Source organism: Glycine max, chromosome 10 (genome assembly GCF_000004515.6).
Source record: "Glycine max cultivar Williams 82 chromosome 10, Glycine_max_v4.0, whole genome shotgun sequence".
In the NCBI taxonomy this organism is placed as follows: Eukaryota; Viridiplantae; Streptophyta; class Magnoliopsida; order Fabales; family Fabaceae; genus Glycine; species Glycine max.
Genome location: NC_038246.2, coordinates 31,437,395 through 31,461,995, shown reverse-complemented (window position 1 = coordinate 31,461,995; position 24,601 = coordinate 31,437,395). Strand labels below are relative to the sequence as shown.

Sequence of the window (24,601 nt, the reverse complement as noted above, 5' to 3'; positions counted from 1 at the left end):
TCATAGTTCTAGAAGGACCAAATAAATCCATATGCAATATTTGTAAGGGTTGAGTAGTTGAAACAATATTTTTGGGTTTGAATGAGACTCTAGTTTGTTTTCCCTTTTGACATGCATCACATAGTCTATCTTTTTCAGATTTTAATTTAGGCAAACCAACAACTAAATCTTTTGAAATTAATTTATTTAAGTGATCCATTTTTATGTTAGCAATTCTTTTATGCCATAACCATGTATCATCATCTTTGCTAAGAAAACAATGATTGTTATCTAGTTTTAGGCTTAAGTCTATCATATATACATTGTTGACTCTACATCCTATATGCATTATATTGGTGTTATGCTTATGTTCTATAAGACATTTTTGAGAATCAAATGATACTAGATAGCCTTTGTCACATAATTGACTAACATTAAGTAGGTTGTGCTTAAGACCTTTAACAAGTAGAACATTTTCAATGGAGTTTGAAGAATTTGTACCTATTTTACCAACTCCAAGGATTCTACCTTTGTTGTTGTCACCATAAGTTACATGCCCGCTTTTCTTGGGAGAGATATGTGTAAACTTTGATGCATCTGCAGTCATATGTTTTGAACATCCGCTATCTATGTACCATTTCTTCCTCAAAGATACATCTTCATCGCTTTCATAACTTTTAGCCATTAGACAGAGGTTTATCTCTTCATTTTCTGAATCTTCAGAAGATTCCATATCATTGTCATCCCATGTGATGTAAGCTTTCTTCATTTTCTTTTCACTAAAATTTTTCTTTTCAGATTTCTCCATCTTTTTCTTGAAGATAGGACAATCAACCCTCAGAAGTCCAGGTTGATTGCATTCAAAGCATTTTGGAGTAGAAGATGAAACTCATGTCCTTCTTTTAGATTTAAAATTTGGTCGCCTTTGACTTCCTTTGATTTTCAGAAACTTGTTGAACCTTTTTACAAAAAGGCTAAGATCATCATCTTCATCTAGATCAATTTCCTTATCACTTTCTTCTTGGATTGAAGATGAGGCTTTAAGAGCAATTCCCTTCTTTTTCTTGTCATTTTCTTCATGTTGATTTAATCTCAACAATTCCATTTCATGTTCCTATAACTTTCCAAACAGAGTAGCAAGAGTCATGTTAGATAAATCTCTTGATTCAGTAATGGTTGTTACTTTAGGTTGTCATTCTCTACTTAAACATCTTAATACTTTGTTTATGAGATCTTCATTTTGAAAATCTTTCCCTAAAGCTGCATGATGATTTACTATATGTGTGAACCTCTTTTGCATGTCTTGTATGCTTTCATTTGCATTCATCCTAAATAGTTCATATTCATGAGTTACTGTGTTTATCCTAGATCTTTTAACATCTGTTGTGCCTTCATGTGTTACTTGTAGAGTGTCCCACATTTCCTTAGCACTCTTACAATTTGAAACCCTAAAATATTCATCCATTCCCAGGGCAGATGTAATTATTTTTTTGGCTTATAAATTATATTGTACTCGTCTTCTATCTTCTTCAGACCATCTATCTCTAGGTTTTTCTATTGTTGTGCTTCCACTTGTTGTGCTTCCATCTATTGTGGTTCTTTCTACTATGGTGGGTATATAAGGTCCTATTTCTATGGCTTCCCAAATGTTTAAATCTATTGCCTCAATGAAAATTTGCATTCGAATTTTCCAATAGTGGTAACCCTCTCCATTAAAGATTGGAGGTCTATTGATTGAATTTCCTTCTGGAAATAAGAAGTTTGTTGAGGTCATTATTCTTGAAGCTTCTAAACTTTATACAAGAATGAAGCGCTGATACCACTTGTTAGACAAGTGGCCTCAGATATCTTAAGAAGGGGGGTTGAATTAAGATATTGCAAACTATTTCCCCAATTAAAATTCAATTTTAATTTCAATGCAAGTTACAAGTTCCCTTAAAAATGAACTCTTCAATAATGATTCAAATAAAACAATCTGAATATAAATGCAAAGCAATAATAAATAAAAGAGTTTACGGGAAGAGAAAGTGCAAACTCAGATTTATACTGGTTCAGCAACACCCTTGTGCCTACGTCCAGTTCCCAAGCAACCCGCTTGAGAGTTTCACTATCTTGTAAAATCCATTTACAAGTTCTGAACACACAAGGACAATCCTTCCTTTGTGTTCAGATTTCTTTACAACAAGAGACCCTCGGTCTCTCAATCCCTTTTGAGAATTTAGAAAGAAGAGAAGAATAAATCTCTCTTGAAAGAGATAGATTGTACAATCTGAGCACTCAATTAGTTCCTTATTGAATTGCAAGTGTATTGGCCAAGGAATTCTTAAGAGGATAAAATGTTTTTGCTCTTTGAGAGAATAAGACTTTTTGTTATGAAAAACTCTGAGCAAATTCGTGTTCCAAGTCACATATAAATAGACCTTTGGTGGCAATGTAAAAACCATTTGAAAAGATGTGACTCTTGGAAATAATTTTCTGAAAATATCCTCTAGTAATCGATTACAGGATTTGTGTAATCGATTACAGGTTTTAAAATTTGAATTAAAACATTTATTAACTGCTGGTAATCGATTACCAATATTGTGTAATCGATTACACAGTGTAAAATTTGAATTCAAATTTTTAATAGCTGTTGTAAACCATTTTGGCCACTGGTAATCGATTAGGTAATCAATTACCAGAGAGTAAATCTCTTGAAAAATACTTTTTAACTTAAATTTCTTGGCCAAACCTTTTGTTATTTCAATTAGGAATTCCCTTCCTAAAATTAGAGATCTTCTTGATGTTGTATCTTGTATTCTTAAATCATTGTCTTGAATTAAACTTGAGAAGCGCATTTTCATCAAATCATCACGATCATCATCAAAACATCAAAGACAAAGTCAAAGTCTTTGCTTCTACATCCCCGATCGTCAGTGTCCAAGGAACATGCGATCAGAGGACTTAATCTTGTGGCAGCAACTAAGCCTTCAATCTCTGCAGCAGGCTTGCCGAATTTTTGAACCTTCCTTACATGGGAGGATAGCTTTAATTTAGGACGTTCCTAAAAAACAATTAAAATCATTTTAACAATGATAGCAAATACTTATTAAAATATAATTTATTTAAAAATATAAATACCTCTCCATTTCAAACAATGATTACAACATGATCAACATAGTTGTTGTGACTTTTGGCAAGCGTACCAATTGTCGTTGTAGGTTTCATATTTATAAAAGAGTTCGTCTTCACAGGAACTTGAGATACTTAATTTATTCGGATAAAGGTTATCAATTTAATAGTTATGTACAAATTAAATCGAATGTCATTTGGTTTTGGTTTAACTAACTAAAGATAAAGAAAGTAAAAGAATGGTGAAAATAACGGATTTATGAAAATAACGAAAATAACAAAAATAATAGAAATACGGAAATACAGAAATAACAAAATTTAGTGCGTTGGAAATACGAAAATTGCGGAAACGATTTAAATTAATTTAAGAAAACATAGGATTGAACTTCATCGTTCATATCCTTAGTATCTTAATAAGATTAACATGTATAAATCATTTTCTAACATTACTGACGCACACATAATTATCCCAAGTCGATTCCTTGCACTTGGAACCTAAGAACATTTACTAAATATCGATCCTTCGCATATACAATAAATATCCCAACATTACAATTATATTCTCGTGCTTTTTGCAATCAAAACGTTAGACTCTATTCATAGCAACGTAACTTAGAAAGTAAAATCATTTGGTTCAAATTTTAAGATTACTTTCGAGTCTCACTTAAAATCCAATTTCATGACACTAGTGATCAAATAGAATCAAGCATTAAGAGTAGAATGAAATTACCAACAATGAGTAGAAAAGATTTATACATATATAATATCAAAAAAGATACATAAGGGTACAAAGATTACATCCAATCCTTCAGAAAAACTAACCGATCATTGTGTAGAGGACAAGACTAACAAGAGAAATGACGAAGGAAGTGATCCACGATCACAACTCTGCAGCGCCTTGGCTCCACTTTTCCTCTTCTCCTTCTTCTTCTTCTTTTTTCTACTAATTTCAAGCTGCTGGTATTTTTCTTCTCTTCCCTGGTGGCTATTTATAGAAAAAGCCATCTAGTGTAGGGGAAACTCGCCCAGGCGAGCTGCTTACTTAGGGCTGAAGGTATCAGCTTGCCCATGCAAGCTAGAGCTCGCCCAGGCGAGTGGCTTGCTTAGGGCTGAAGTTTTCTCTTTAGCCTAGGCGAGCTAGATGCTAGCCTAGGAAAATTTGGGGTCAGAAACCTTCATGAAAAGACCATTTTGTCCTTCCTTTTAGCTTTATTTCTAGATCTAACAAACAACCATAAAAACCTACAAAATCATGGATGAATCTTTCATATTTAAACAATAATGTTAGTAAATGTACAATATATATATATATATATATATATATATATATATATATATATATATATAAACAACTAGATTTAAGGGTAGTTTATATGAAAACTATTACAATCAAAGGATAAGTGCTAACAATTTAATCCCAAAAACAACTGAAATTTGACACTTATCAACTCCCCCCAACCTAGAATCTTGCTTGTCCTCAAGAAAAGTAAAGAAAAATTAAAAATAACAATAGTATAAGTATGCTTCAAAAATTATGAACATGCTTTGTAAAGAATCAATCCCCAAACTAATCAGAACAACATTTTTCACAATGCAACAATGAGAAATGAAAGCACAAAGATGGATTTCACAGAATCAAAAATGAGATTAAGATCATTTTGCATTTTGTTTCTAAAAAATATCAGAGGAAACACTGGATTAATTCAAACAAAGGAAAACCTCATCAAAGGTGTATAGTTCTCACACAGGCAAGTGTTTCATCTCAATTCCAATCACTGATATGTCATAAATCAATTTTGCAAGTTATTTCCCATCAAATCAAAGATAATGTGCATAATCATCATGGATCAATAGGTCTTTTTAAGGTTGGGCTTGGTTTTGAAGGAAATCTAGGTTTTTTTGGATATTCAAACATACCTTAAGAATAGGAGAGCAAACATAAAAATCTAGATAGTAACTTAAATGAACGATCAGTTCCTATCTTTTTTCATTTCAACCAAGTTATCGCATCTTTCTATTAAGATATTTACAACAACTCTGTACATGATTCAGACATTTATTTATCCATAAAGAACTTGTTTTTCCTTTTCTTTTTCATTTTTATTTTTGTTCTTTTCTTTTCTGATAAATATTTCCTTTTCTTTAACACCCATAAAAACGGAGTATTCACATCACATTAGCCACTAAATGATAGAAATCCCCATCAAAAACACCCTTTCTCTCCTAACCTAAGGTAAGGTAGGAAACTTTTATCCTAGGTTAGTGTTCCAAAAATATCAAGTGTTTGGCTCAAAGGGTTTGCAAATGGAAAAAATAATATATATTGGGATAGCAGTTTGGCCAATGGCTTAAAATGTATAGAAAGAAATAATTCCTAGATCATATTCATGAATCATATGTAATGACAATTAGAAATTCATGCAAAATCAACTATAGAGCATATCAATGAAGACACTCAATGTAAAATCTGTGGTTGCACACAGTCACTAAAGCTTAAGGCCTTTTTCCATATTCAAATCAAATTAGTGTTTCAAAAGTTGTTATTTTATCAACTCCATACAAAAATATTTGAGTTAATTTGGTGTTTTGGAAAAGTCCTTCATTGTTTTTCATTCTCAAATGTTTTCAAAAGAAATCCTTTTGTTGTGTTCTGATCCAAAAATAAGTTTAAAAAATACTAGTTGTTGATTCTTTCCAAAACATGTTATGTTCAAGAAAAATTTTCTATACAAGTCCCAAAAAAGAGTTATAATCTATAACTATACTAATAGAATATCAAAGCACGCATAAATTAATCAAAATAAACTCATGTAAGTAAAAAAGGTAATAAAGTGTTGAATTTTAATACAAAATGATAAATAAACATAAAGACAAATTCATGAATTTTTGAAGGTCTTGGCTCAAGAGATTATTCTCCTTGATGATCATGGTTAAGGAGCTCAGTCTCCTTCAATGAAATAATCAACAGGATCTGCCATGTCTTCATCCTCCTCCTGAAAAATAGGCTTGTCCCCAGGCCATGCAATGATAGCTCTAACAAAACAGATTAGAAATTCAAAAACATAATTCGTGAATAAAGACTCAAACTAAGTTTTAGACATATAAGACATAAGATTAAAGTAACACAAATTAAGACAAAGTTTAAAAACATTGGGTTGCCTCCCAGGAACGATTCTTTAACGTCTTTTAAGTTGGACGTTATTGTTGTGACTGAGGCTTCACTATTTCACCATCCATAATTCTTTTCTTTTTCATAAGCAAATCCTTCATGAATTTATCATATTTTGGCATCTGCTCTAACGCCTTAGAAAAAGGAATGTTAGTTTGCAGTTGTTTAAAAATATCTATAAAATGCTTGTACTGCCTTTCCTTATCTTTCTTTGACGGAGCATCGGATAAGCAAGATGCTCAATTGGTGGATGGTTTACTATAGCTTTACCTTTGTTAGTGGCTTGTTCATTTGATTTCTTCTCTTCTTCACTTACCACTTTTTCTTCCACTTTTTCACTAGTCAACACTTCATCATTTTTCTAGTTTTCTTTTTCAACTCCTTCTTTATTTTTTTTCTCATCATTATCCTTCAAACCAATCACAGTCCCCCACCTTGTTGTAATTAAATTACAGTGTTCCTTTGGTTTGACCTGTGCGGTTGCTGAGAAAGATCCACTTCCATGTTCAAATAGTTGTTTTGCCAGTTGTCCAACTTGAACTTCTAGATTTTTAATAGAAGCATCAGTGTTCTTCTAGTTTGTGATGGACTCCTGCATCAACTATGTTAAAGTATCTTTCATCTTTGACATTCTATCTGGCTGAGCTTGTTGTTGTTGTGGACCCCTATTTGAAAAACCTCCATAAGAGTTATTAGAAGGACCTACAAAAGAAATGTTAGTAGGACCAGAATTTTGTGGTCTCCTGCCATAAGGCTGATTTGAACTTGAGCCACCTCAATAGCCTTGGTAGCTTCCTTGAAAGTTTTGTTGAGGTCTATCTTGGTTCTGCAGATAATGGGCCTCTTTTTCTTGTTGTCCATCACTAGGTGCTAAACAATGGTCATTCTGATGGTTACCACCATAGAAATTACATCTCAAAATTTGTTGAACTTGGTGAGCTTGATTTGTTTTCTGCAGTCCACCTTGGTGATATTGTTGAGGAAGTTGGCTTATCTGCTTTGTTAAGGCCTCAATTTGTTGCGTCAAGAGTTTTTTTTTTGAGCTAGAAGTGCACTCTGAGTGTCCAGCTCCATTATACCTTTTCTTTGAGTCAGAGCTCTATCATGATGACTTTGATAATCACTAGCTGCTATGGAGTCAATGATTACTATGGCTTCCTTCGGACTCTTGGACATCATAGTGCCTCCAGCTGAGGCATCAAGGACCATCTTGGTTTGAGGTTTCAAACCATTATAGAAGATATGTAGTTGTGCAGCATTATCTAAGTTATGGTTCGAGCACCTCCACAACAAAGATTTGGATCTTTCCCACGTCTCGCAAAGAGGTTCGTCAAATCCTTGGGAAAACATCGCAATGGCAGATTTTGCGCTAATAAATCTTAAAGGAGGAAAGAACCTCAATATGAATTTCTCCTCCACCTCTTCCTAAGTGTTAAGGCTTTTATTTGGATGTGATTGGAGCCATGTTTTGGCCTTACCTGCTAATGAAAATGGAAAAGCTCTGAGGTAGGCAGCTTCAGAATCTTCGTCAAAAGCTCCCATAGTACTGCATAGTTCCATGAAGGTAGACAAATGTGTGTATGGATCCTCATGATCCATTCCAGCAAAGGGATGTGAGCCCATTAGGCTAAGCAGTGTTGGCTTTAATTCCACGACCTTATTGATGAAAGGGGGAATGACTATGCTATTGTAATGTTTTGGGCCTTGCTGATAAGCTTAGTCACCCAGAGTCCTCCTTGGTGGTCTATTTCCTTCTCTTCTTCCAGCCATGTTATTTTTTACAAGTGGCTTATCAGTTGAAAGATAATAAGAAGAAGACTCACCTAGTGTTATAGTGGTTGCTTGTTTCTTTTTCTTTCTATTCTTCCTTTTAGTCTTGGTAATTTCTAGATCAAATGGTGATTTATTTGTAAGAAATTTACCTCACATAAAGGAAAAAAGAACACACTACAACAACCCGTAAGCACCAAGGTTAGTGAAAATAAAAGTAAGCGAAAATTTATACAAGATTAAAATGAAAGAAATAAGTACAAAGTTAAGAAAAAAATAAAAGAGGGAATTTGTACAAAATCAAAAGAAATTTACAAAGGAAAAAGCATATCAAACTAAAAGTTTAAATCTGAAAGAACTAAGTGGATGACTCGAGTCCCCGGCAACGTCACCAGAAACCTGTTGTGACTTTTGGCAAGCGTACCAATAGTCGTTGTAGGTTTCACATTTATAAAAGAGTTCATCTCCACAGGGACTTGAGTTACTTAATTTATTCAGATAAAGGTTATCAGTTTAATAGTTATGTACAAATTCAATCGAATGTCATTTGATTTTGGTTTAACTAACTAAAGATAACTAAAAGTAAAAGAATAGTGAAAATAATGGATTTACGAAAATAACGGAAATACAAAAATACAGAAATAACATAATTCAGTGCGTCATAAATATGGAAATTGCGAAAACGATTTAAATTAATTCAAGAAAACATAGGATTGGACTTCATCGTTCATACCCTTAGTATTTTAATAAGATTAACATGTATAAATCATTTTCTAACATTACTGATGCATACATAATTACCCCAAGTCAATTCCTCGCACTTGGAACCTAAGAACATCTACTAAATATCGATCCCTCGTATATACAGTAAATATCCCAGCATTACAATTATATTCTCGTGTTTTTTGCAATCAAAATGTTATGCTCTATTCCTAGCAACGTAACGTAGAGAGTAAAATCATTTGGTTCAAATTCTAAGATTATTTTCCAGCCTCACTTAAAATCCAATTTCGTGACACTAGTGATCAAATAAAATCAAGCATTAAGAGTATAATAAAATTACCAGCAATGAGTAGAAAAGATTAATACATGTATAATATCAAAAGAGATACATAAGGGTACAAAGATTACATCCAATCCTTTAGAAAAACTAACCGATCATTGTGCAGAGGACAAGACTAACAAGAGAAATGGCGAAGGAAGTAATCCACGGTCACAACTCTGCAGCGCCTCGGCTCCACTTTTCCTCTTCTTCTTCTTCTTCTACATTTTTCTACTGATGTCAGGCTACTGGTATTTTTCTTCTCTTCCTCTGCATGGCTATTTATAGAAAAAGTCATCTAATGCAGGGGAAACTCACCCAGGCGAGCTGCTTGCTTAGGGTTGAAGGTATCGGCTCGCTCAGGCGAGTGGCTTGCCTAGGGCTGAAGTTTTCTCTTTAGCCCAAGCTAGCATCTGAAACCTTCATGAAAAGACCATTTCGCCCTTCCTTTTAGTTTTGTTTCTGGATCTAACAAACAGCCATCAAAACCTACAAATCATGGATGAATCTTTCATATTTAAACAACAATATTAGTAAATGTACAATATATATAAACAACTAGATTTAAGGGTGGTTTATAACAAAACTATTACAATCAAAGGATAAGTGCTAACAATTTAATTCCAAAAATAATAGAAATTTTTCACTTATCAATAGTCAGTCAGAACTAATGTGTCGTGTGGCCCGCCTGGAAAACCCTCGGCATGTGCAACTTCATCATCAACAGTTGCTTCTTCAGGTTTTTTGTGGACCTCATCAGCTGTGTGATCCACGTGCTGAACATCCTCAACAACAGGGGCAACTTCCCGTTGCCTACGTGTAGATACTCTGGGCCTTCACCGCTAGGGAGCTTCATCTAAATCCCAACTTACTTCTCTCCAAGAGCTCTTCCTACAACTATGCCTATAGCTCGACTCAAATCTCTAATTCTAACCACAATTTGTACATTTAAACCATCATAACAGTTTATGTCAAAATTCGAACAATAATTCAATCAATTACTATTTAATATTTCATACATAAATGAATAAAATATTTTTTATATATATTTTTAAAATATTTTTATTTACTTTTACTTAATCAAAATAACTTCTTTATTAAAAAGCACCTTAAAAAACTATAATTAATTAATTAAACAAAATAACAAAAAATATGTCTCGTTGCCTATTTTTTTACAAAAAAACTAATATATAAAAAATATATTAATATATTATTAATTTAAAAAAACAATAACTATTTAAAAACAAAAATCAAAATAATATATTTTTAATTAAAAAAAACAATAACTATTTAAAAACAAAATTCAAAATAATATGTTTATAATTAAAAAAACAATAACTATTTAAAAACAAAAATAAAATGAATATATTTATACTTAAAAAAACAATAACTATTTACAAACAAAAATCAAATTAATCTATTTTTAGTTAAAAAAGAATAACTATTTAAAATTAAAATTCAAAATAATATATTCATAATTTAAAAAAATAACTATTTAAAAAAATTAATATATTTATAATTAAAAAACAATAACTATTTAAAAAAAATAAAAATAATGTATTTATAAATAAAAACATTAACTATTTAAAAAATAATATATTTATAATCCAAAAAAACATTAACTATTTTAAAAAAAATTAATATATTTATAATTAAAAATTAAAAACATTAACTATTTAAAAACAAAAATCAAATTAATATATATATATATATATATATATAATTAAAAAATAAAATAAAAATTAACTATTTAAAAACAAAAATCAAAATAATATATTTATAATCAAATAAAAAGAATAATTATTTAAATACAAAAATAAAATTAATATATTTTCAATTAAATAAAAAAACATACTGATTGAATAATCCGTATGTGTTATACGGATTGAATAATCCGTATAACTCATACGGATTACCCTATCTGTATGTGTTATACGGATTAACCAATGATTTATTTTAATAATATATTTCTTTACATATATAAATTTTTATTAAACTTGTGATTTTTATTTACAATTTATATATCTAGAAAAATTAATTATTAGATCAAAATTAATTATCACAAAATTTATTATGTAAATTTACATGTGCATTAAATATACATTAGAAATTTTACTGTTATATATAACGACATTAATTATTTTATAACATAATTGATCTATTAGCTCAATTGGTTAAAGCGTCGTGCTAATAACGTGAAAGTCACAGGTTTGATTCATGCATGGGCCATTAAAATTTTTAAATTAATTCTCCGTAATCCCATTACGAGCATACGGATTGTCAATCCATAATGAACTTACGAATTTGTAATCTGTAACAGCTTTATAGAAGGGTAATATTGGAATTCCACATCTTTTGTTGGGTGCACAAGCAATTTGCTGGTGCACAAAGTAATTGCCTCATTTGACTTTGGGAACTATCTAAAAAGGCCCATCATTTCTTCAAAACCCAAAATAATTCGTACGCAAATCAAATGAATATGATAATCCATGATATATATCAATGAGTTTAAACACTTTGGTTTCTCTACCTTTCTCTTCTCTTTGAATCACATGTTAAATCATATTTTGAAGATTCTCTTTTAAATGTTCTCTTTTCATCACGTGGTTTGGATTACATGTTAAATCTTCACTTTTAAAAATGTGGTCGTAGCAATTAATATATATCAATGAGCTTAGACACTTGTTTTGGACTAATACGTTTACATTGAATTGTAAAGCATTACGGTAGCTATCATGCATTACCAATTTGATATCAATTTATCAGATGTATACAAAGTTAAAAAATACCTTGGAGTTTTGTGGTTTCCGATTCCAATACAAGTTTCATGACTAGTTATTACCTAAACTCAGTTCAGGCCTAAGCATCTAAGCAATTTAACTGATCTGCCACATACCTCAGTCAATCTAAGCAAGCAAGTAGGCAAAAAGCCACTCAAAGAAATTAATCTTCGTTAAAACTCGCATGTTCTTCTATATTTCCTTGGACAAAGTGATCATCCCAATTGATTAAGAATATTTTGAAGAGGTAGTAGATACTTAGGCTAATTGACCATTTTAGATCACTTTTAAAAAGTTTTTTTTTAATCAAAATGAATCTCTTTTAAAAGATATTATCGGCATAAGTATGTTTTGACTAATGACTCAATCAAAATTTCAAATTTGAGGACAAAACATACCATGTGGCCATAACTAAACTTTTATGTCTTTAAATTTTAAGAAAAATCAGTATAATCTTTAAACTAAGATCCCTCTATCCATTAAGTTTTTTAATCCTGAACATATCGATCAAGGGTTCTTGAACTCTTTAAAAAAAAGATTTCTAATCCCTAGATAAAAGTTTGAACCCCATTACTTTTAATTATTTAATGAGTTTAACATTTAAAAATTTGACCAATCAAACTTTTTTTAAAAACTAAAATATTTAAAGAATAGAAGTTGAAAAATCTTAACCAATCATGCTTTTGTTCCAGGACTAAATATTTTTTAAGAAAAAAAAATATAATCCATTATTTTAACTTAGCCTTAATCAACAAAAGTAATTTAGTTAATGAAATTTTCAAAAAATAAATAAATAGAAGCGGGCATTGCAATAAGTTATTCAAATGATTAAAGACACGGGAGCAGGATAAAAATCTGGAAATAAAATTGCATAATCATATGCCTCAATTGGACAATGACCTATCCAAAACTTTGTTCGTGCCATCCCAAAATAATATATACATAATGGATCAACTGCAGAAATTTAAAATCTCCGAAACAAAAATTGAAATTAAAAGGCAAAACCCTTACATCATGTTTAAAATTATGGCTATGTTGGCTTGTTCATCATTCATTTCTCCCATAAATTATGGCAAGTCCATTTCCCCCATCACTCATTCATAGGCACCTCGGAGTTGACTTGTTCATAATCATCCTCACTCTTGCTCTCTTCAGCATCATCCATTGAGGCTCCCTTTTGGAAGTAATCAACTTTGAAGTCATAATCACCATCCACGGGATCCGATGAGGCTCCGGCTTTCTTGGCCTTTTTCCTTTTCTTCTTCTCTGCTCGCCTCATTTTTGTATTAAGCATACCATCTGCAGCATATAATTTTTCATTTTGCATGCCAGCTTCACTGTTCCCCTTGTTCTTGCCAACATCATCTTCTTCCATTGATTCATCAACCTCAGCCAGGTTTCCAGGACCTTCACCTTGTTCAGCTGGTTTGATTTGTGTCTCGTCCTATAAAATCATAGTTTGTAAGAGGATGGGTTAATTAGTAAATGTGAAAGGACTAAAAATACGAGTATGATTGATATCAACAATAGTCAATTCCCTAGGCATGTTCTCCTAAGTTTAAACATCTTCAAGAAACATACCTCTAACATCATCTCATCAAGAGTGAGAGGGTGACTTGAAGGAACTTCAACAGCATTGAAGTTATCAACAGATATAAGGCTCCCAATATATGAAGATTCACTGCTGTAAACTTCATCAATGTTAAACTCTTTTGAAAAATCAGAAACTATATTGGCCTCTGAAGGTTCCCCTTGATCCCTATTTGGGGGCATGGTATAATATATAATTTTACCTGAAACATACAAGTGGAAATTTCTCTTAATTTGGTAAAGCATTGAGTATTTCCTCATTTTTAACTTCAACAGAAACAAGTTTCAGTTTCTCTGTATATGATTTAGCAAAATCAATCAATGTATGCATACCTTCATTCCAATCATGAAGAACGATTCTTGCAGCAGCATTAATGTCAACTATTCCACCCTTCTTGAGCTTGCCCCTAACTGTACCTACCTTCAGTAGAAAATCATCAACATCGCCTAATTTGAAACTTCCAATCTTGTAATGAGTTACCAGCTGCTCAGGAGGGCAGAGCTTGAGAATTTCCTTCACTGCATTGTCCAAGTTAAAAGAAAAAGACTTTCAATTTAATCATGGAAACAAGAGTCAATAGCCAGAAAATTTGAATTCAACATAAAGATTTTCCATTAATACAATAAATTTTTGGAGCTAACTCGGTATTTTAGAATTGACTTTGATAAAACAAACTTCAATTTATATCTAGAAAAAGTAAAACACAACCAATAGCACTTTTATCAGGATTCTAGAGTCAGGAGGAAGGACACAAATTGTTGAAATTTGAATTTATAAATGAAAAAGTAACTCTAATTGAGAGGTGGATAGGATAAGAGATTCACCAAAACAGATATTAAGCCAATAGCATCTCCGCTAAAAGACAGCCCTGAGCAAAACACTAAAGAAAGCAACATAACAAGTTTAAGGACAAGGTAACACCTGATATGAAGACATTCTGGTCAAAAATGCAACAAAGAATAGCAAAAATTGCATACTACTGTAATGTGTTTCTTCAATGTCGCAAGCTCATTTTCTTTACTAATTTTTTTTCAAATTGTACTCTTATAAAGCTACTACCATCCATCTTGAATTGCACTATAAAGACCTAAATAACTGGATAATAAGGGAAAGAAATGCCTTGATATACCTGGGTTAATTGGATTGTCTAACTTCTCAATTCTCTTGCAATTTTTTAAAACCACGGAAGCATCATTTTCTTGAGACTTCGGCATAACAACACCAGGGCAATCCAGCAACTTAACATTTTTGTCCAAATGAACCTCTTGCATTGATCTTGTTAACCCAGGAGTAGAACCAACATTGACAACATGGGACCTCTTTAAGCTATTAATAAGACTACTCTTACCAACATTGGGCAAGCCAATCAAACCCACAGTGATCGACTTCTTGATCTATCAATACAAGGAAGCAAAATAAATGTGAAGACCTTCAATGAATGATCTAAAATCAAACAGACAATTACAGAAATAACAAAATTAATGGATAAGCAACAAATATCACATAAGACTAGAAGAGAAACTACATGAATTACAGGGGGTATTTGTGTTCCAAAACAGTTCTGCTACCTCATGACTTCTTGAGTAATTTTTCAACAATTTGATGAGAGTATCAGCACCAAGACAATCACTTAAGTTTGATCTTTGTTGTTGTGTGCTGCACTTGAAGGCCACAGTAGGTAATTCTTCTCTAAGGTACTTGAGCCACTTCTCTAAAGCTTCTTTAGGCACAAGATCTATTTTAAGAGCCAAACAATTAGTCAGTGCAAAAATAAATATTCCAAAAAGTAGAAAGGAAACAAAATGAAATGTGATCAGTGAGCTACCAATTTTATTTAAAAGCAAGACGAGACGTTTATCAGGTCCCGATTTCATCACCATCTTTTCTATATCAACACATCGAGTACCCAATGGATCCCGGGCATCAAGCACCTCCAGTAAGACATCAGAGGCTTCAATGACCTTAACCAAATCTTTGTAAAAGGCCCTATCTGAGCTATCTACGGAATAAGAAGAACAAAAAATTAATATAAGTATAGAGGCAAATAAGCACTTAACATTAACAAAATTGTCAGCCAATTACAAATAAATACACACCTTTAGTCTTCCCAACAGTACTACCTTTTAGAGTATTCATTTCACTCAATTTGGAGTTATCTTCATCCTCTAGCAAGCCCAATTTCCTTTTCCGAGCCTGAAACAAGCATTGAACATAGTAAAGTTTCTAACTACAAGAAAAACAGAAATCAAGACTGAAGCATAACACAGAAGCATTCTAGAGTTCATGTCAGCCTTTTTGTACACATCCACACCATCAATTTGCCTGCAGGTTTAAATCTCGTAGTTCTAATAAATTAATAAAAATAGATCTTCAACAACAATACAGCTGACAAATCATGACTTACGAGAAAACATGAAGGGTTCATATAATATAAGAAAACAAATATTACAAATATCCACACACTTTCTCTTCCACCTCATTTCTTCCTATCTCTTCTTTTTCCATCACATTACTTATCACATATATCACTCTCCCTCTACCTTCTCTCTTTTCTTCCTAATTCCTTTATCTTCCCACCCCATTTTGAAGTGGATGTCAATCAGCACTGATAAGAATAAAGACATGCAAACACTTCTATTTATCAATAATCGAACACCTCATTAACATCTACGATGTATCTTTGTCTCACTATTCCCATCACATCACATCACCCATCATTCCTACACTTCACTCTCTCTCTCTCTCTCTCTCTCTAGGTGTCAGTTAGAACCCAAGTTCCCATGAATTTGTTTTTCGAGTAAATAACCAATTTGTCCTCGAAAGTGTGAGCTGTAGTCACTTTAGACCCTCAGTAATAAAAATTAAAAAAAAAAAAGTTCCTGAAAGTGCAATCCGTCACTCCCTTCGGTCCATGATTCAAAAATTTATATGACTTTACACTTTCAGCAACCAGTATGGCGGTTTACCCATTAATTTCCATAAGAACAAGGTCCATCACTCCATCAAATTTCTACAATTTATTTTTCATTTATTTCACTGTCTATCTCATCACAAATCAAAACATATTACGTGCGGGAATTAAAAAAAAAATACATGGAACGGTGTGTTCAATGAAGGAAAGAACAACAATTACCCTTTCCTTGCGTTCGGCTTTCTTTTGTTCCAATTCCTCAATTGCCTTCGCCCTTCGCGCCTCGAGGGCCTTGAGTTCCTGCTCCTTGAAGGGCCAATCGTTGGGAATACCAGGATCCTTCTCAACCTTCTTCTTCCCACTCAATCGAAGCTTCTTCGCTTCCTTCGTTTTCTTCCTGTTGTGCTCCCTCACCTTCCTTATGACCTTGTACTTCTTCTTCAGCGAAACCCTCTTGCTCTTACTCTCTTCAACACAACAATTTCGCCACAAAAAAATAATTTTTAAATTAAAAAAAACATTAATATTATACAACGACGGTGGTGAAGGGTTTGAAAAAGAGTTTTCTTACTCTTGCTCTTCTTCACCATCTTGTCGTCTCGAAAAGGGGAAGGAAAGAGAGAATGGAGAGAGACGGCGGAGAGAAGAAGAGTGTTTGTTGCTGAGGTTTTAGAGACTGAGGCGAAAGATATACTTAGGGTTTTAAGTAGTATAGTATGGGACTATTGGGTTTTTGTTTTTTTATAATGGGTTTGTTGATATTTAGCTTATCTAAAATTTAAAATAGTGTAATATAATGTATGCTTACATAAGCTTTTTATATCTAAAAAATATGTTGTTTTTAAATTATTATCTAATATTTATTTTTTGTCAAATAATTATATGAAAAAATTATATGTTTCAATTTAAGACATAATTTTTTGTCAAATAATGACCTGAGTAATAGAGTATCATGTCATCTGATCTAATTACTAACATATCATATCATTGTCATTGTCATGTCTTCAATTGCAAATTTACAACGACATGTCACTAATTAGACTTGACGTGATACTTCGTCCGTCGCATCATAATGAAAGATTAATAACATGTATTAAATTGAAACATAAAAATTTCATATAATTATTTGCAAAAAAAATAAATGTTTAGATAATAATTTGAAAACGACCTATTTTTCATATATGAAAAACATGTTTAGGCCAAACTGAAAAATAGTTTTTAAGTAACAATGATAAGGAGGATTTTTATCAAAATAAATAATTTAATTTCAAATAAAATGATAAATTTTATTATTTTATTAAAAATAAAAAATAAAAATGATAATAGTAAATTTAAGTTATGTTTAAAAGCAAATATTATAAGTCAATAAGAAAAAATTGTTTCTCAAACACTTTTATTTGATCAATTAAATTTGTAAATTTGTCGAAAAAACTAAAAGTTAATTAAAATAACTTGATGAACATATATGTAATTTACTTTTATATAGACTTAATAAACTTTATCCTATTTATTTTTTCAAGATAATTTCTCATTCAAAATAAGAAATACATTAAATTAATATGATATTTTTTATTGATAGGAATAAAAATAAACACGGTTTGAATTGTACAATAGCTCACTTATCAATTTATCATGTTTAGCCAAGTGAACTAGATTAATGATAGTACTAAAGGTGAAATTAAAGAATTAAGATGCATACATATATCTTGGGTCATTGAAGGAAGAGTGAGTAAGAGGATAACATGTTGGCATGCTTTGGATGATAACTCACAGAACATCAATTATATATGATTTAAGTATGTTTTTCATATATGAAAACAGGTCATTCTTATATTATTACTTAAAAATTCCTTTTTTGTCAAATAACTAGCTGAAAAAAAATTTGTTTCAACTTAATAATTGTCGTTAGTCACATTCCATTAAGTGATGACGTGATAAACATAGTGTCATGTCATTAAGTCTAATCACTGACACGTCATTGGAGATGATAACGAGACAATGACATGTCAAGGATTAAGCTTAATGATGTGACTCTCTATCTGTCACGTCATCACTTAACGAAATAAGACTAACAACATGTACTAAGTTAAAATAATTTTTTTTATGTAGTTATTAGATAAAAAATGAATATTATATAATAATTTGAAAACATCCTATTTTCTAGGTATGAAAAACTTATTTAAGCTTATAATTTATAAATAATGGTTTCTTTAAAAAAAATATACACGAATGATTAGTTTAAATAAAATTTAAAGAAAATACTATTTTTTTAGGTTATAAAGTTGCATAAAGGAGTATATTTTGAACAATAACATATAACAAATGAATATACATTTCAAGAAGAAAAGATTAAACTAAATAAAGTTGATTGTTGGAAAATAATTCAAATTTGTAATTTTAAATCCCTAGGATATTTTTAGATTTAAAAAGGATATTGTCTTATTTTTATGATATCCTTTAGAATTAAAGATATATTCTATAAATTAGATATTTGTTTTTTCTTTTAAGATTATGATATTAAGTCTATATATAGAGATTCTTAAGATGAGAAGAAATTTCACTAAAAATTGAGAAGAATTACCTACGTGAATTAGGGGTCGTCATCTTAAGTGAGAGAGGAGTCATGTGGAGGAAAAGTTTGTAAGTTTATTCTCTTTGTCCCCAAAAGGCAAAAGCTTGTTATGAGAAAATTTTAGGAATGAAAGTTTAAACCACGTTAAATACATTCAAGGTCATAGATGTAGGGATGAAGGCTCAAATGCGTTAACAAAATATGGTTTGGATATAGAGATGGGTCTGAACCATATTAAATAAATTTATGATGATTTTTCATTTTTTTATGGTGTTGCCTTTTGTTCTTAGTTATGTGATTTTTGAGTTATAAAAATACATCAACTAGAAGAATAATTATTTTCATTATTAATTAAAAAAAAATTTAATCAAGTGATTGAACACAAATGATTATTGTATTGAAATTAAGATTGAATGATTTGATGCCTCACATAAGCCTGAAATAAGTTTCTCTATAGAGCTTTTTTTAAAAGTCACTTTTCATAAAATTTATAATATCAAAAATATATTTTGAAGTATTTATAACTTTGGTTTTTAATTAAATTTAAACACTTTTAATTTTTTAATTATAGATTAATTATATATTTTACTTTTAATTATTAAATTCATTGCATGTTAAGTCTTTTACTGTTCATTTTAAGTAGGGCACACACTTTTATTAAGTTAAATCATCTTGAAGTATAATATTAAAATAATATAAAAAAATGTGAATAGAGTAATGGTTAAAATAAATAATTTAATATCAAAAAATTAAAAAATATATATCATCTAAAAATATCAATATCTTGAACTATATGCTGGAATAATAAAACAAATATTATAAATAGTAGAATAATTAAAATAAATAGTATAATATGAAAATATCCAAATAAAAATAATCAAATAAGATAATTTTATTATCTTTTATTATCACTATCTTATATAATAAAAAGGTAAAAATTATAAAATCCTATCTTATTTTTAAAAAATGTAAGAATAATAAAATCCTATGAGTGGAAGAATACAGAAAAAATATAATAAAGTCTTACATTATATAGAAAATATTATCAATGAAATAATAAATATTCAATGACAAAAAAGAAATATATATGAAAACTTGGAAGCTAGAAACTAGTATTTTAAAAAATACGATTTGTAATAATATCACAAGAAACACTAGAAGTTAAAAAAAATAACTTGTGTACAGAACAGTCAAATAAGTTTTTCATTTAATAAAATATTAAAAGATAACTAAAATGTTTTGTCAACCATAAAGTATGTTAAATTTAAAAATTATATTCAAATTGAGATTCACTAATATTACAATAATTTTAAAAATTAATTTATATAAAAATATATATGAATTGATAGTGTTTGATTGGAGGGAAATGGAGGGAAGAAAAACATCTATATTCTATATATTATGTATTTATCTATAAAGGAAGCTTGAAGTTTTGTCAGTATTATAATTTGTGACATCGTGAATTTGGTTCAATAAATGTTTGACATACTTTAACATTTGTGAGTTGTTAGATTGAAATTCTAATTTGACAATGGCTAATGATTTCATTCAATAAATGTCTAACATACTTGAACATTTATGAACCGTTAGATCAATATTTTAATTTCACAATAGTCATTGATTTAACCGTCGGAAAATTTGTTGTGAAAAAAATGCTTAAACATTTTAAAACCATCAAGTGACAACTCTTTGCTTCGTAGCACTTAAATTCGATGTTGGAACAGAAAAAGAGGGAAACAAGTTTTCTTACTTTTGCTCTTCATCATCTTGTGCTCCTTGTTATTGTGTTTTTCTTGGTGGCATACATTTTTTATTTTATAAAAACCAAAATTATATTTTATTCATTGCTTAACATAGAGAACTACTCCTCCCTACTTAGCAGAGCCAATATTCTCTCCAAGCTGGTTGTGGTTGATTCCACCACCCTCCAGCTTGCAGGGAGAAGGGTAAGAAAGATGTTGCACCAACAGGTAACTAATTGTTAGTTGGATGACTCCATATTAGGCATGACAATTCTCCCTGCAACTTGGGGGGATCCCTGAGGGGATTGCCCCCATTCAGGGTCCTGTGGTTGGGAAAAAATTCCCCACGAGGACGGGGATGGGGATGAAACCCCCTTGCTACTAATTCAGGGACAGGGACGGGGACTATGTTCCCCACCCTGCAGGGTTCTCGTATCCCCGCATATATAGAATTTTACTTATATACCCTCATAAATTATAATATGTATAACATAAATATAAGGGTTAATATAGTATTTTACTAGTAAAAAAAATACAAAATAAAATTATCATATATATAAGTAATATCTCACAAGTCACAAAGACACAAACATTTCCCAAACCCTAAAACGTCGCATCAAACATTTAGACTTCGTTCCTTGACTTCCTTCTTCACCTTTATTCCTTCTTCACTGCTTCGTTCCTTTTTCACTTCTTCATCGTTCCTTCTTCACTGTTCGTTTCAGTCGTGAACTCGTGGAAGCCTTCGTTGCACTTTTTTCTTCTTCGAGTCGCACCATGCATTTCTGGGTTTCGCAACTTCGAATTGTTCTTCCTCTATTGTATGTTCTTCCTCTGTTTTATTTATTTATTTATTTCTGTTGTATTTTCAATTCTTTGTTTGGTTGCTAACTTATTGTGATGTTTTGGTTTGCCTGATTCATTGAGTTTAAAATCTGTAATCTAGCAATAAGAGTTAGATTTGTGCATTTACAATTTTACATGACTCATATTTGTAAATTTTGTTACTTGTTTATTGTACAAAAAATGGGTACGCCTATTGATCCATCCGTTAATAGTATTGCTCCATTAGAAACACAAGTTGCTAATGACGCACAAAGCAATTTGGTGAAAGAAGCAGAAAATTCTCCAAATATAGAAGAAGTTGAAGATGTTGAAAGAAGTCCAAATAAAAGAGGATTAACTTCTGCTGCTTGACCCACTTCAAAAGAAAGAAAATAGAGGGAAAATGGAAAGCTATATGTAAATATTGTCAAACGAAACTTGGTGATGATACAAGATCAGGCATTTGCACGACCACATTAGAACATGTAAGCTTCGAACAGTGAGGGGTCCAAAGCAATCAATACTAAAAACTCTTGAACAATCATCATCTTCAGTAGGAGATAGAGGCGAATCTATTTTAGTTGGAAATTATACCTTTAATCAAGATGCTGCTAGGATGGAATTGACAAAGATGATTGCATTGCATGAATACCCTCTTGCTATGGTTGATCACATTGGGTTTCGAAGGTTTTGTATGTTGTCCAACCTTTGTTCAAAGTAATATTCCGTAATACATTGAAGTTGAATATACCAAAGTTCCTTGAGAGTGAAAGGGCCAAAACTATGAAGTTAATTCAAAAAATTCAAGTCGCATAGCTATAACAACAGACATGTGGACTGCATCGAATCAAAACAAAGGCTATATGACTATTATAACCCATTTCATTGATAACAATTGGAATTTGCAAAGTCGGCTTATGAGGTAAATAATCATTCACTTGGAAGTTTTATGATTTTAATTTTATATAATTGGTAATATGTGTAGTTATAGTAACATGTATTCATAGAACTTGATTTTGAGATGAATAATTATTTTATTTTAGGTTTATGTATGTTCCTACACCACATACTGCTGAAGTTCTTGCAGAGATTATAATTGAACATTTTTTTAATGGAATCTAGATAGAAAGGTATCTACAATAACTATTGATAATTGTAGTACTAATGATGCAATGATTCCTAAAATTCTTAGCAAGTTTGGACGTAGTTCATTTATTTTGGGAGGGACTTACTTCCATATGCGGTGTTGTGCCCATATTTTAAACTTGATTGTGAAGGATGAAATGTCAATTATCCATGATTCCACTGAGAAGATTAGGGATAGTGTTTCCTTTTGGGTTGAAACACCTAAGAGGGAAGAAAAATTTATTAAGGCTTGTGAATAATTGGAAATTCCTTATTCAAAGAAACTTAGGATGGATTGTAGAACTAGATGGAATTCAACTTATTTAATGTTTGTTTCTGCATTGCCATATCTTGAAGTTTTCAAGCGTTTGAGTCAATGAGAGCCCCAATATAAGTCATTGCCAAATGATGATGATTGGAAAATGGCAACTGAAATTTGTGAGAAGTTAGAAATCTTTTTTAAAGTTACTGAGTTATTTTTGGGTACACAATATCCAACTTCAAATGTTTATTTTCCAAAAGTGTGTGAAATTCGATTGGCTTTGAATGAATGTATTTTTTCTTCTAATAACACCATTCAAGGTATGGCTGACAGTATGATTCCCAAGTTTGAGAAGTATTGAGTCATGATCAATGGAGTGATGGCAAGAGGGGTTATTTTGGACCCTAGGTTGAAAATGAAGTTGCTAAATTATTTTTTCCCTCTCATGTATGGAAGTGAAAGCACAAATCAATTGAATAGGGTGACAAAATTATTAGAAGATTTGGTTTTTGAATATCAATCTAGGGAAAAGATGACTACTTCTATTTCCACTTCATCTTCAATAGTGTCTGGTTTGGATAATAATGGTGGAAAGGTTGATTGGAGTTCTGACTTTTAAAATATGTTCAAGAAACTTCTTCTGGTAATTGTGTTAAATCTAAATTGGATTTATACTTGGAGGAGTCTGTATTGTTTAATCAATCAAATATTAGTAACTTTGACATTTTGGGATATTGGAAAAACATTGGAGTCAAGTATCCTACTTTGCAAAGGATTGCTAAAGACTTTCTAGCTATTCCTATCTCAACGGTTGCTTCAGAGTCTGCATTTAGCATTGGTGAACAATTTTTGACTCCACATCGTAGCAAATTAAATGAAGACACTGTTGAGGCATTAATGTGCTCTCAAGATTAGCTACAAAATGAGATTGAAGGTAATAAATTTAATTTTACGTGTAAATTTTTCTTCTAAGCAATTAATTTATTTTAATGATTGCATAATGGTGTCATTAGGTTCCTTAAAATCAAAGATGAAATTTTGCTCAATAGTTGACGATGTAGACACAACAACGCCAACGGTATGAAAATTTTATTATATTAATTCATGACTTTTTATATTTTCTAAACACATACTTACATGTTTTTCATCGTGTAAGTTTGATGTTGAAGATGTTTCGTTGCACTTGGATGAAAGTATGAAGACTTGATTCAATATGATGATGTTAATTTATTGTATGAAGACTTGTAATGTTATGCTAGCTTTATTATTTTTTATTGTGTAATACTGTAACATTAATGTGTACTTGAATATTTCTTGGATGCTTTTATACTTGTGTGATTTTATTACTATTATTATTGATTTATTTTGGTATTTTTAGTCATGTTTTAAACTTAAAATTAAAACTTAAATTTATTATTGTTGAAAAATTAAGATAAAATAAAAAAATAATAATATTTTTATAATTTTTGACATTTTTTAATGTAAAATGGGGACAGGACAAAAAATACCCCCACCAAAATAATGGGGATAGAGAGCAAGGTAAAGTCTGGGGATGGAGAGCGGGGGACTACTCCCCGACCCCGCCCCGTGTGGGTGTCATGCCTACTCTTTATTTAATTTTTGTGGTGATTATGTAGGTGTAGCTTTTAACCACGTGTGTTTTCCTATAAATGCATGTACTCTTGTAAAATCATCTTATTCAATTAATCAATATTCTATGGC

The 24,601-nt window shown here is 31.0% G+C and overlaps 1 protein-coding gene across 2 annotated transcripts; it reads right to left on the bottom strand.

Annotated features, from left to right (window-relative positions):
- Positions 1-12,696: 12,696 nt before the first annotated feature.
- LOC100777028 (guanine nucleotide-binding protein-like NSN1) lies at positions 12,697-17,084 on the bottom strand. 2 transcript variants are annotated; one of them, XM_003535902.5, is made up of 9 exons: positions 16,925-17,084; positions 16,576-16,820; positions 15,539-15,635; positions 15,268-15,441; positions 15,011-15,177; positions 14,572-14,836; positions 13,775-13,960; positions 13,433-13,644; positions 12,697-13,295 (listed from the first exon to the last, which is right to left on the bottom strand). In XM_003535902.5, the coding sequence occupies exons 1-9, from the start codon at positions 16,941-16,943 to the stop codon at positions 12,942-12,944; spliced, it is 1,719 nt and encodes a 572-aa protein (XP_003535950.1). In that variant the 5' UTR covers positions 16,944-17,084; the 3' UTR covers positions 12,697-12,941. The 2 variants fall into 2 exon arrangements, with proteins under 2 accessions (XP_003535950.1, XP_040862298.1); XM_041006364.1 differs by having other exon boundaries at positions 15,011-15,441.
- Between the last annotated feature and the right edge of the window lie 7,517 nt (positions 17,085-24,601).